Source organism: Ruditapes philippinarum, unplaced genomic scaffold (genome assembly GCF_026571515.1).
Source record: "Ruditapes philippinarum isolate M1 unplaced genomic scaffold, ASM2657151v2 ctg6992_1_1_1_1, whole genome shotgun sequence".
NCBI lineage: Eukaryota > Metazoa > Mollusca > Bivalvia > Venerida > Veneridae > Ruditapes > Ruditapes philippinarum.
Window position 1 is genome coordinate 1 of NW_026855715.1, and position 13,097 is coordinate 13,097.

General features: G+C 32.2%; 1 protein-coding gene across 2 annotated transcripts; it reads right to left on the bottom strand.

Moving 5' to 3' along the window:
- Positions 1-3,507: 3,507 nt before the first annotated feature.
- Positions 3,508-13,097, bottom strand: LOC132744188 (ovomucoid-like). 2 transcript variants are annotated; one of them, XM_060732812.1, is made up of 4 exons: positions 12,978-13,097; positions 8,524-8,626; positions 4,184-4,281; positions 3,508-3,633 (listed from the first exon to the last, which is right to left on the bottom strand). In XM_060732812.1, the coding sequence occupies exons 1-4, from the start codon at positions 13,012-13,014 to the stop codon at positions 3,548-3,550; spliced, it is 324 nt and encodes a 107-aa protein (XP_060588795.1). In that variant the 5' UTR covers positions 13,015-13,097; the 3' UTR covers positions 3,508-3,547. The 2 variants fall into 2 exon arrangements, with proteins under 2 accessions (XP_060588795.1, XP_060588794.1); XM_060732811.1 differs by having other exon boundaries at positions 4,081-4,281.

The window sequence follows — 13,097 nt, forward strand, 5'->3', positions numbered from 1 at the left end:
AAGATGCCTGAAACTGAAAACTTTGAATTTCATAATCTTAAAATATTGAAAATAGCGTGGAATGGTCTAAGTAAATGCCACAGATGCATTTCTGACCGTTTTCAAGTTTGTACTATTCTTAGTTTTCTTTAGGCTGCTAGGCTGCTGATTTCATATATTCCGATGAGGCATCAGAAAATTAACTTTAAAATTCAACATCTTAAAAAACAAAGATCACGATATTGAAAAAACCTGAAAGTGCTATTGATTTATTTCCGACGGTTTTCATGTTCGTATTATCCTTAGTTTGCATTCGGCTACCAGGCTACTAGGCCTAACTTCACCTGAATAAAAAAAGTTCAACATCTTAAAACATAAAGATCACGATACTGAAAAAAGCGTTGAATAGTTCAATTAAGTGCCACAGATGCATTTCCGACCGTTTAAATATTTGTATTAGTCTTGGTTTTCTTTAAGCTGCAAGGCTGCTACGTAATAAATATCAAAGCGTCAGAATAAAAAGAATAAAGTTCAACATCTTAAAAAATAAAAATCACGATATTGAATGGTCTAAGGAAGTGCTTCTGATTCATTTCCGTCGGTTTTCATGTTTGTACTATCCTTAGCTTAAGGCTACCAAGCTGTAAGGCTGCTCACTTTACAAATTTCGATGCGTCAGAATTAACTAAAAGCGTTCAATATCTTAAAAATAAAGATCACAATATTAAAAAGGCGTGGATTTATCTTAGGAATTTCTCAAATAACATTTCCGACGGTTTTAATGTATGTACTATTCTTAGTTTACTTCAGGCTGCTAGGCTGCTGGGCTGCAAACCTCATGCTGTTTTGCTGCTAGGCTGTTAGGATGCCAACTTCACGAACATGTTGTTTCGGGATGGGATATTGTGGAGGCTGCTTTCCCTTGTTGATCTTCGTTTTATTTTATGGTTTATCAAGACATTCTAAACACATTGGACCTTTAGCTGAAGTTAAATACAACTTGGTGTCAACGAGTTCAAATGAACAAGGTTTTTCCTTTCTATATGAAGGAATACACTGTAATCTGAGTCGGATATTCAAAACAAATCGTTGGCAATTAGCTGTAAAATATTGTTCTGTACTTTATTTCAGTTATGTTTTTCCAAATTCCGATCAATGTTTCCAGTATGAAGCCTTTTACAAACAAGCAATTATCATAGTATTGAAAGCAAACCATACGTCCCCTACCGGTTAGAACCCCAGCAACATTCTGAAAGGCCATTGGCCATTCATTTATGTCTCTATTTTAAATAAATTTGTTGAAAAAGTTCTTTTGTTCTTTTAAAGTGATCACAGGAAACAGTTTTTATGTACAGACAGACAGATGGAATGAAGGACATTCTAAAGTTATTTTTTTTAATATAACATTTTTAAAAGCAAAATTCTTAAAAAGGAGATAACTCTTGAAATAAAGATGCAAGACGTCATACACCATGTGAGTGTAACAAAGAACAATTAGTAATGAAGGTGTTGATAATGAATGTTTACTTTGAATTTGAAGTAAAAGAAACTTTAAAAAAATTAAACATTTTTTTTCATTAGAAGTTCAAGGGAGGAAATTCTGATAAATTTTGTGCAAGAGTTGTAAATCTTGTCACATATGATGTTGTTGCTGACTAGAAACGTATTTTTAAAGTTTGCAAAAAAATACCTTAAGAAATAAAGAACTTACAGTGAAAAAAGAACGTAAAAAACTAGAATCAGAAATCTTGAAATTCAGTCTATTTGTTGCCATATAAACCAGAATTTTCAACATAGGAAGAAAAATAAAAAACGTGCATTATCTCCATACTGCCATCTATCCATATATCAAGTTTCATAAAAATATTTTCAGTACTTGTTGCGTTATAACGGGATCCAGGTTATGTGTAAAGTTTGCCATATTTTCAGTATATTTGTTGCCATAGCAACCAGAATTTTCAACATAGGAGAAGAAAAAGACGTGCATAATCTCCATACTGTCATCTATCCATAAATATCAAGTTTCATAAAATATGTTCAGTACTTTTTGCGTTATCCCGGGATCCAGTTTTGTGGACGGACGGACTGATTGACGGACGGACAGACAGACGGACAGACAGACAGACGGACGGAGGCTAAACTTAAAGTCCCCTCCGGTAAACCGGTAGGGGACTAATAAGAATATATCGATTTACTAATAGGATAAAGCGGACAGCAGTCAACAATTACGTCACACATGGCCACAATGAAAACACTGATCAGGGCACCGAAAAAGAAAAAAGAAAGCAAAAGGCACAAGGGCGGCGCAAGGGTTCGAGTAAACAGAGGTGTTAAAAGATTTCTTTTCCAATGCAGAACTCTAGTTGCCACGAAAAAACTGATAAAAAACACACAGTTTTCAACTTTGTCGTTCGTTTTGGTTGTTCTTTACATTTTTCATTCTTGACTTTGACACCTTTTGATGATACTCAATAATCTTAGGTAGGTTGTCCTCTGCCACAGCTGCTGAAACTGGTATGGTTTGCTGAACAAGTTGGTCACAAGAGTTAAATTAAAATAACTTGTTTACAACACCCTCTCCTACAGCATTGATTTTCTTACTGTATTCGATAAGAATTATTTTTTGACAACTTGTTAAAATTAAAAATCGCCAATTTTAAATTTCTTAATTGTTTCAAGTGTTTTCTATTTTACAGAACTGTGTTATTGTTGCTTGCAATTGAAAGGCCAAAATGCATTACCGATATTTGTACTGATACTTCAGTACGCACTGTACTTTTTTACTGGTTCTGAATTACGTAAACAAGCTTTTTTTAATACTGATATTTCAGGGCTGTCCCAAAAATTTATAACGAGGCAGTTTCTTGCATAAATATAACTAATTATTAATGAATGATCTCGTAGTTTATGACCCATGTGTGTTGTCGTATTTTCTTCCCTGAATCATCTGATCTTTCTTCCTTGCTCAATAACTCTAATCTCTAATTTGCTACATAAAGTACATGGAAAGTCTGCGTTTGCATCGTTTGATTCACATGTTAAGTGCAATTACTGAGTAATTTTTCATTTTTTCACCATTTTTGAATTGCGTGACTATTAAGGACTTTTTTTTGCATATTCTGAACTATTTTTTGGTCATTGTCGTAGATTTTTAGTGTCATTTGCAAAGTGTAAATTACTTTCCTCGTCCACTAGAAAAAATTTTACTTCAATGTATTTTCATGAAACATAGAATAAATCAGGATCTATGCTGCTTTAATAATCCACATACGAGTTTTATTTAATACTATACTAAGCATATAACTTTAAGTTAAATATATGCAATTAGTGCTCGCTCATAATTCGAACACTTTTGCTGCTGTAGGAAAAAATAAGTTTACTAGTCATTCGTTTTCAGAGGATTCAAAAGGTTTATATACACATATGGTGTTTGATTGACATTTTTTTGAAAAGCACTACGGTCATAAGAACATGTGTGCTACAATAAATGGAAATCATGGAAGTAATTTTTAGAATATAACTAAAATGTGTCTGATAAATTTAATTATTTCTGTTTACAGCTAATCATTTAAGAATCCTTAAATCGTTTAAGAGCAGTTGGCGCCGTTGTCTTTGAGAGTTCGGTGGAAACAGCGTGCTTTGTCAAACTCACATCTAAAAAAAGTATAAACTAAACCAGATTACAGGGTCAAAAGACAATTGCATTTTGAATTTTACATCACAACCATACATGTTATTAAACATTTCTTACACTTTGTTTCTTGATATTGGAATTTTTATGAAGACTTTCAATATCAGAACTTAGTAGTTATAATCTTTGGCTAAAATTTAAAAAACAATGGAAAAAACAGCAGAACAGTACCGGATGCAGTATTCATCACTCTGACAAAAATGTGTTCCATCATCTAAACTAAACTGAAGCCTTTTGATAAAATCATCTAAATTTCGATATTCCCGATTAATAGATTTTTTTAGAATGACAAGGTGTTTCTATAGATCTATTTAAATGTAAACATTAAAGTTTAAATGTTTTTAAGTTAAGGCTGCTCCGTTTGAATATTGGATTTTTTTTCAATTTTCTGAAAATTGAAAAAGGCGTACATATTTTCGTAGAATGTTCCATCGCTTCCACAGATCTTTAACCCGCCGGCAGGACATTTAAAGTGAATCAACTCTAAACAGAAAATATCAAGGACAAGCTCACTTCCATGTACCGGTGAGGGTGTGGTTGATGTTGCGCATGCGCCGTCATGTACTTTATGAATTGTATTGTCAGCACAATAAGCCTTGGCCATGTAACAGCTTTAATAGAAAAAAAATAATGTTGACGTAATACAATTTTTTTTGCGGCAGTAAAATATAAATTTATATGATACGTAGTTTCATGTTTGTGGATTATTTTACAGTATTATAGAATTGAATAATGATTGAATCAAATTCAGTATTACAAAAAAGCGAAAAGAATTTATACATGTAAATGGTATTTTGCATAATTTGAAATCAATTTCGATCTGTTTTTACTCTGAGCTTTTCTTAGATAGTTAGAATATTAGTTTAAAAACTTATATTAAAGTTAATAAGTCTAGGAATATCAATTGCAGCGTGACTATAGCCCTTTTACATTTTACAGCTATCATAAATGGTGTTATACTTTATTTCATTCATTCATAAAGTGTACAGAGTGGAAATTTATGCCTTCTTCAAGCACGAACGTTGGTAGTCTTACATTCGGCATTAGTGCGTCATTCAAGTAAATTTAAGGTTTGGAAATGTAATTACATCACCATATCCGATATATGAAGTTGGGCAAGTAATAGAATGAAAGTTATTGAAGAAAAAAATGTCAAAATTATTCAGAATTGTCGTAACTTGATGCACAACTATAATACAAACAAAAGGAAGTTAATAAAAGATATGAGAGGAAACTTGCAATGACCGATTTTATTGTAGTTGAGTATCAAAACGGGGCTATTGTGTTCCTGTATGACTGTCAATTCGTTCCACAAACATGTACCGTGTCGAACATGAACGAATAGTCCTTATCAAAGACAAAGTCGCATAAATATCCCTGTACGATGCATGAAAATGATTTTCATGTCGGCAATTAACGATGTTACCTTTTCTCATTGTTTCATCCTTGAGTTCGAAACGAAAGCATAGCGGCAGCAAACAGGAAGAAAATGGAAATTAACTTACATCTTACCTATAGAAAATACGTTTGTTAAGTTGAAGGACACCTAACTTAGTAGTTATGTCATTCATACAAATGAGTTTATTAGGAATCCATATAACACTCGCTGTTAGCAGTATTAAATAAGAATATAGCTGAATACTATTCTTTATTTTCGGTATTAATTTCTGTTGCTAGACAGTGGGTTTTGAAAAAAAGCCAAAAAGCATTGTAATAGTAACCATAAAAACAAAGCTGTCTGTAGGTTACCTTTGTTGTGCTTTACATATGGCTCTATGCACAATTCATGAAAGAATAACAAATAGTTTTCGGTTTACATTTTACATCCAGTTCAACCAAACTCTTCCGTTTAAGAAATACGAGGGCTGTTAGAAAAAGGTAAATAATTCATACTAATATGTTACTTACAGTCACTACTGCAACGTCGAGTGACGTCGAGTTTGGAAACTTCGTTTAATTGGGTAAATGGTCACATATTTATCCGTTTCAAAAGAGATTAAACATTGTTTTTCCGAGGTTAAAAGTTAACCAAATTGAAAGTGAATTTTTGCGCACTTTTATCTTTACGATCGTAACGTCATCGGCTTCAATATGACTTTATATATATACAACAGAATTTGAATACTTCGCTGTAGTTATTTTGCAAGTAGGGCGCAAGAGCAGCGATAAAAAGTTTTGGTGCTAATGATAATGAATACCTACGGCAAAAAATCAAGCATATATAAGTGGTACAATATATTCAAACAAATGATTCAACGCGTGTTGTTGCCGACCGCCAAAGATCTGGTAACACGACATCGGTGAAAAAATAGAGTGTTGCAAAGTGATAGAAGGTTAACGTTGCGAGACATTGCTGCTCAGGTCGGGCTTGACACCTGTCCATTTAATTCTCTTGTAAGCAAGGAGCTCGGCATTTCAATGGTATGTGCTCGCTGGATCCCTCGTATTTTGACACTGGAACGGGAACTGCCAAGAGTTGCAGATGACAAGTAATTTCTGAAACAGTATCTTATCCTTGACAACGTTTCATCAACTGCACTATCACAGCAGATGAAACATGGATTAATGTTTATGACCTTAAAAATAAGCAAGATTTGTGCACGTGGAAACATCCAACATCTCAATTACCAGAAAAAGCCTTGGTGATCCGCTCAGCAAAGAGACTTATGTTCATCGTTTGTTTCGATGCCTGAGACGTAATTCTGAGCAATGTAGTACTGGCAGGGAGGACGGTCACAGCACTGTATTATTCAGAAGAAAGTGTATTTGCTTAGAATTAACATCTAAAATAATTCAGAATAGAATGTTTCATTTTTATATCTCATTTGGTATGAGAGATCCTATCTTAATGTTAGGTTATCAAGCGTGATCTGGTGTGTGCTGTGAAGAAGAAAAATCCGCAACCTAATGGCAATTTCGTATTACATCATGAGAATGTACCTCCCCAATCCTCTGCTGTTACAAAGACATCACTGAGAGAGTTAGGAATTGACACCATAAAACATCCTGAATATCCCTCAGATCTAGGACCATGCGATTTCTGGCTATTTCCGTTCTTGAAATCAGAGCTGTACGGCAAGAGGTTTGATGACGGTCATGATTTGCTAATTGTTGATCGAGAAACGATTCGTAAAAGTTCCTAAGATCAGTTCATGTCCTATTTTTAAAATAGGATTCATAGATGAGAAAAAATGTGTAACGTGTATTGGAGACTATTTCGAAAAGGTCTAATTTTTTATGCGTGTGACCGATTTTCCTGACCCTGTATCTCATCGAGAGGTCCGTTGCCCTGCTCAACGTAACCTTACGTTACCATATATACTGTTGAATGTGCATTAATGCAAATGGTGATTTTTTTCAACCGCGTCATAAGCATAATTCTCCAAAGAAACCGTGATGTTACCTAGATATGTTTGTAAATAACAAAAGTTATGAAACCTTTCTGGAACTTTTTCTAATAGACCTTCTAAAAGACCTCTTTGTCCAACTCCAGTGTTGGTAACCACTCATGAGGCGTGTCACAAAGACCGATTATCTTTTCGTAATAGAGTCTTACCCTTTCCAGATGAAAACAACAGATTTTGTAAGGTTTCATCAGAGAATTGTAATTAACTTTATAAATATCAGAGAGCAAGTCTCGATTAAAGTGAAGGTATTTTCAACCGTTGAATAGTTAATGAACATTGTAATAGGTCAACTTTTCACGTATCATATTTTATTTTTTCCTTGAACGAATGAATCATTTTTATACATGGTACCATTAAAGCTGCACCCCTCCAGATGAGCGAAAATATTTCAATAAAATCAAACCTGAGAAAAATGTACTAAGATTTTAGGAAAAGTGTAAAGATTCAAAGTTCTAGTAATGATTTACATGTTATGTGCGATTAATGACCGATTTTTTAGTATTTATAACTATATTTCTACTGCGTTACTAACGCAGTAAGGGTTATTTTTGCATATTTCGTCCTCTTTTTAGTAATTTACGTGGGTTGTAAGTGCCATCAATATTGTGTAAATTGCTTCATTTTGGTTATTTCACTGAATAATACTTTTAAACACATTTTCAAATTTTTTATGAAAATTAGAATGAATCTGGAGGCGATATAGTAACAGCATTGGTAGCCGATGTATAAAAAAGAAGAAAATATGTCATAAATATTTATGACAAAGGTCAACGGAATGACAGTGTTTAAAGGTTACATAAGCTTTGACTAAAATCAGGTAAATATTTACTTTGCACCGTTACCTTGTTGTAAAAATTCATGGCTTGCTTAAAACATTGTTGAAGTTTAAAAGTTTTAACTTTAAATCTAAATCGTGCTAAATAAACTTGTCTTGTTCTGAATGTCATTCGGGGAAAGAATGGATTTTTAAAATTGGAAATATGGAGTGATGGAGAAGCATAGTTAAATTGCTCAGTACTGTAGCTATTACCGCCTTTACGACGTAACAAAGAGTTGTATGACAAAACATTTCTATATGACACTTTTGATACTACATAGCCGTTTGTGAATAGCACATGCTCCAAGTCAAACTCCTTTCCGGTTCCTCATATTTACAAAGAACATTTAAACCCTTTACGAATTAAACAGAAATATACAAGACAAATAGTTTTGTTTGAAACAAATATTGAATATTGAAAATTAACAGAAAAGAAATGGACAAAAATGTTTATGATGACACAAAAATCGTGTTACTGTGATATAAAGCAATTTGTATGAACATATGAAACAAATCAAAGATTCCATTAACTTTTATTTTGAATTGTCGTTAAATGCAATATAAAGTCCTAATGCAATAATTAAATTGCGTATTACTCAATATAAAACATAAATCAATTTAATACAAACTTGTTGTCATATGATACTCCATTAGTTCCACATAGAACCTCTGTCGACCTTGTCTTGCAGTCTAGTGTGTTCACGTACGGACAAGCATCGCCATGAACGAGACCTAGAGGTAATAATAAGACCTTTCGGAAAAGAATTTGAAACTGCAATTTGTGTCCATTTGTTACACCACAGCTGCACATTTAAAACTGTCAAGTAAGATATGACCAGAGTGGGTAGTACTATCACTAAAATAACTTTTTTAGAAAAAAAAGTCCTTTTACACGTATACGTGTATACAAATTTATTTATACAATTAAATCCAATAGATTTACAGTAACTATTATTCTGTAATTTTATCAAATAATATAGCATAAAATCGGCTATTTATCCCTCTTTTGCCGATTTTATAACGGGACCAAAACCATGTGTTAACATAGTCTTTTTATAGCCCGGTTTAACCTATGTGCAATAATACAGGGCCCAGTAAACAAACAAAAAAATGACGATTTGGCTTGTTTTCCAAAGGGTCAAGCGCTCTTGTTTTATTGAAATTATTGATTCGGAGCTTCAATCGCATAATGGCGAGCAACATTCAAGTAACTATGCCGGAAATACGGCGTATAGACATCGTCGAGTATCTTGGTTGTCGCCCTTTCTAAGAAACGGACAGTTGTCAATGTAAACAAATATCTGTCATTCAGATTAACCCTCCTATTAACTAACAAATTGAGTTAACACAAAATGAATATGAGAAAATGTTATTTTATTCTTGTTTATATTGATAAATGCTTTCTTCATTTCTTTGATAGAACAATGTCTAGTGTGTGTGTTTTTTTATAAACTGTTGTGTTTGAAAATAAAAAGATTCTGATGTCACTGATCTTTTTTCTACAGTCAATTTGAAATCATTCTAGGATTTTCTGAGGGTCATGTTTTGTCTTGGTAGAGTAATTTAATGGGTTTTTTTTTTCTTGGGTTAATAAATCTCAAATGTTAAGCTTTGTTAAATCAATTAAAATTCGAAATTTTGTTCGGCTCTGACCATTTGTATTTTCCAAGTTGTTAGCCCCGGAAAAATAAAACGCATACACAAAACATGTAGAATTGGATAAATACCGTCCAAGCACAAGGATTTTATGCATATGTGTTTTGTATTAAATATACATCATGAATCTGTTTTAAAAATTTATGATATAATAACGTCAACGCACGTTTATTTCGTGTTTTAAAGTCTGCAGAGTCCCTCGGAACTGTTGGAGCACTCGCATTACCGGGCTCGGGCACCAACCTTTCCTCGGGACTCTGCAGACGTTATAATACGGAAAAACGTGAATTAACCCTATATAGAGTATTACTTATTAAATAGTCATAGAATTTAAGTTCAGTAAAGTAGTTAAGAAATTCAAGTATTGTCACGGGAAACATTCTTAGAAAAAAAATATCAAAAACACATATAATGTCTCTATCGTTCTCTCAACTTAACAGTATATTTTGCTGTCTAAAACACCATGCATAATGCCGCACGAAGATATCATCTACACCGATCTTGAGAGAGTCAATACTCAACCTAACTTTTAAAGTCCTTCACCCCGACCATGTAAAGTCATAATAATAAATTTTCAACGACCAATAAAGGTCAATTTATAACTAAGAAATGTCACCTCCTTCCTATAAAGGTCAATATTTTAACAGAAAATGTCACATCCGACCAACAAAGGTCAATGTAGAAACTGCAAAATAAAAGGTTGCGATTTTGCGTAGATGCTACAATCAATGTTGACCAACCCTTAGCAAAGTACAAAATACTGCATTATATTCAGTTGCTGGTACCTCACGATATTATAAGCCATAGCACCACACACGCTCTTGACATTGATATGTCCTTCAACACCATGACCTATCAATGAAGACATTTTTACAAGATATTTCACACACAATATTTTATAAGTTTGAGAAAAACAAATATATGAAAGTAAAGGAAAATAAGCCCATATTTACAATATAACTTATTCAATTTCAATATCACAACTTATCAAATAATTTTCTATGTGCAAAGGAATATAATAAAAAATATTTTCTTTTCGCAAATATTTAAATATTTCATTTAAAGTCACTGTTAAATGAAACTTGACATAAAATGGCTTTATGAAATAAACACTATATCATTAAATTCATATAATGATATCTGCCAATCTCTAACATCATTATTCTTCAAAAAACTGAGCAAAACTGAATATGAATGAGTGTAAACCTATATGAACTATAGCACGCCTGGTATATGATAGAGCTACCTCTTTCGGAGGTATACGGTAAATTGCTCTATAGCTAATTCGGTGCTAGGTCCGCAATTAAAGCGCTAAGCAAGCTAAGACATATTGACGTCATTAAATAAAATACGCAAAATGTTAAGATCATACTTTAAGCACGTTTTAAAATATTCATTTTGACTATAGGAAATTGACATACATTTTTTTGCAGTATTTTATGCGGTTAACACTGTACATGTGATATTTTCATTAACGCAAATGTTTAGTATCTACATGCAGAAGAAACAGTATATTGACGAGAAGGCAAGTATTAATGAACCGTATAAAAATCCATTGCAAGCCAAATACATGCAGCTAAAAGGGAATTTAGAGTGAAATGTGTCGAAATGTTCCACAAACCATATAGTGCGTATGTAAATATCGGCAAATCATTTCATAAGCAATGTTTGCTTGATCCGCCATATCAAAATGTGCTACAGCAACGATTCCGTCTTGGCAGTAAGCATTTTTGGCTGAAAACGTATAAAGCATCTGCAATAGGAAAGCAAGCACAAAGCTGTAAGCTTACCATAATCATGACAATTGCAGAAATGTACACTTAGAAGTTATTTTTGTGTACAAATCGATTTTTTTATTGTTAGATGAATCTATACAGTTTACATTATATCGTTTGCATTTTTATAGATCCAGAGCTAAAGTAGTTTTTGTGGATCTCTCAATGTATAAGTCCAATGTGTGATATATATATATATATATATATATATATATATATATATATATATATATATATATATATATATATATATATATATATATATAGGGTATTAATTGAATACAAGTTTAATACTGAATTTATTGAACGAGTTGAAAAAAATTATATTATGCGAGTCTCTGGCGGAGCATAATATTATTATATTCAACGAGTTTAATAAATTTAGTAAAGAACTTACACGAATTTAATATTCTATTTATCAGATACCAAAAATAAAGACCGTTTGAAGTGATAAAAAACAATATTCATTGGCACGTCTATAGTTTAACACTAACATGTAACGCTATGAAGTCTCGTCAAAATTTATGCATTACCGCAAAAACGGCACGTGTATGTGATAAATAGCACGATTCATTTATATAGTAAATATTACCGACATAGGCTGATAATTATTGAGCACAATAAACATCACTGTTTCTGTCTTATATGAATCAATGACAGGTACTTGAAACAAACTATTTTTAATGTAATATATAGGCTATATACTATAATAATTCTTATTTTAGCCCAAATAGAGCATTTAAAATAGTTGTTTCAAGTACATGTGGAGCCAATGAACACATTTATGATCATAAACAATAAGTTTAGTTTGACTCATTGAAATAGAAACTTGTGTTATGATGGTTTACTTTAATTACATGACACATTATGCTTTTAATCATGAACGAAACATAACCAGAGTTCAACATATATTTAAAATGCAGTTTGTCAAGATCAACTTAATTATTGAGAGCAATTAAATTATTTGATTTATGAATATTTACATAAGAATGAATTTTCCAATAATGCTATGTAAACTTTTATCTGTTTCCTTGTACTAACAGTAGTTATGGAAAAAGGTATAACAGAAAACAAAAAGCATAAGTCACGAAAAATTAATGATGCATTTAATATCAAAAGAATTAAAACCTGTATTTGTCGAGGTTAAATTTGAATGCAGACATCACTAGATTATCATTGTAAATATTTCAAATCGTTTTTGTTGCCCGAGACATACATATTTAAATATAAAGTATGCTAAAATCAAAGGGTCTTGTCTTTGATACCAGTACAGAATCAGTCTGCAAGACTACCTGACTCTATACAACAGACAGCTCATTGTTATTTTTATATATTTTAATGGACGATTCCAAAGTCAAAGTTGGACAAATCCAGCAGGTCAAGAAGATTACTTTTACATTATCAATGCAATAGAAAACTTTATGTTCTGTATTTAACAAAATAGACATGGAATGTGAAAAACAATCTGTTCTCGACTCAATCATTTTAATCACAAAGTAAATTACACATAATTATTTAATATAAGAGCATTTTTCAATTTCTAGAATAAATGTCATATTTAACTTCAAGACACGTTACGAAGTATTTTTTTAATTATTGTTACATACTTAAAAGAGGCCTTGTCAAGAAACTCTTGTATTAAACTTACTTACCAATTGCCAAAACAAATAGAAATCCGACACGAAACATTTCTGAAATATTGAATCAAGATGTAATAACGTTGAAAATATTGTCGAAACTGGGATCACAGGCACTGTTCACAAAGAGATAAG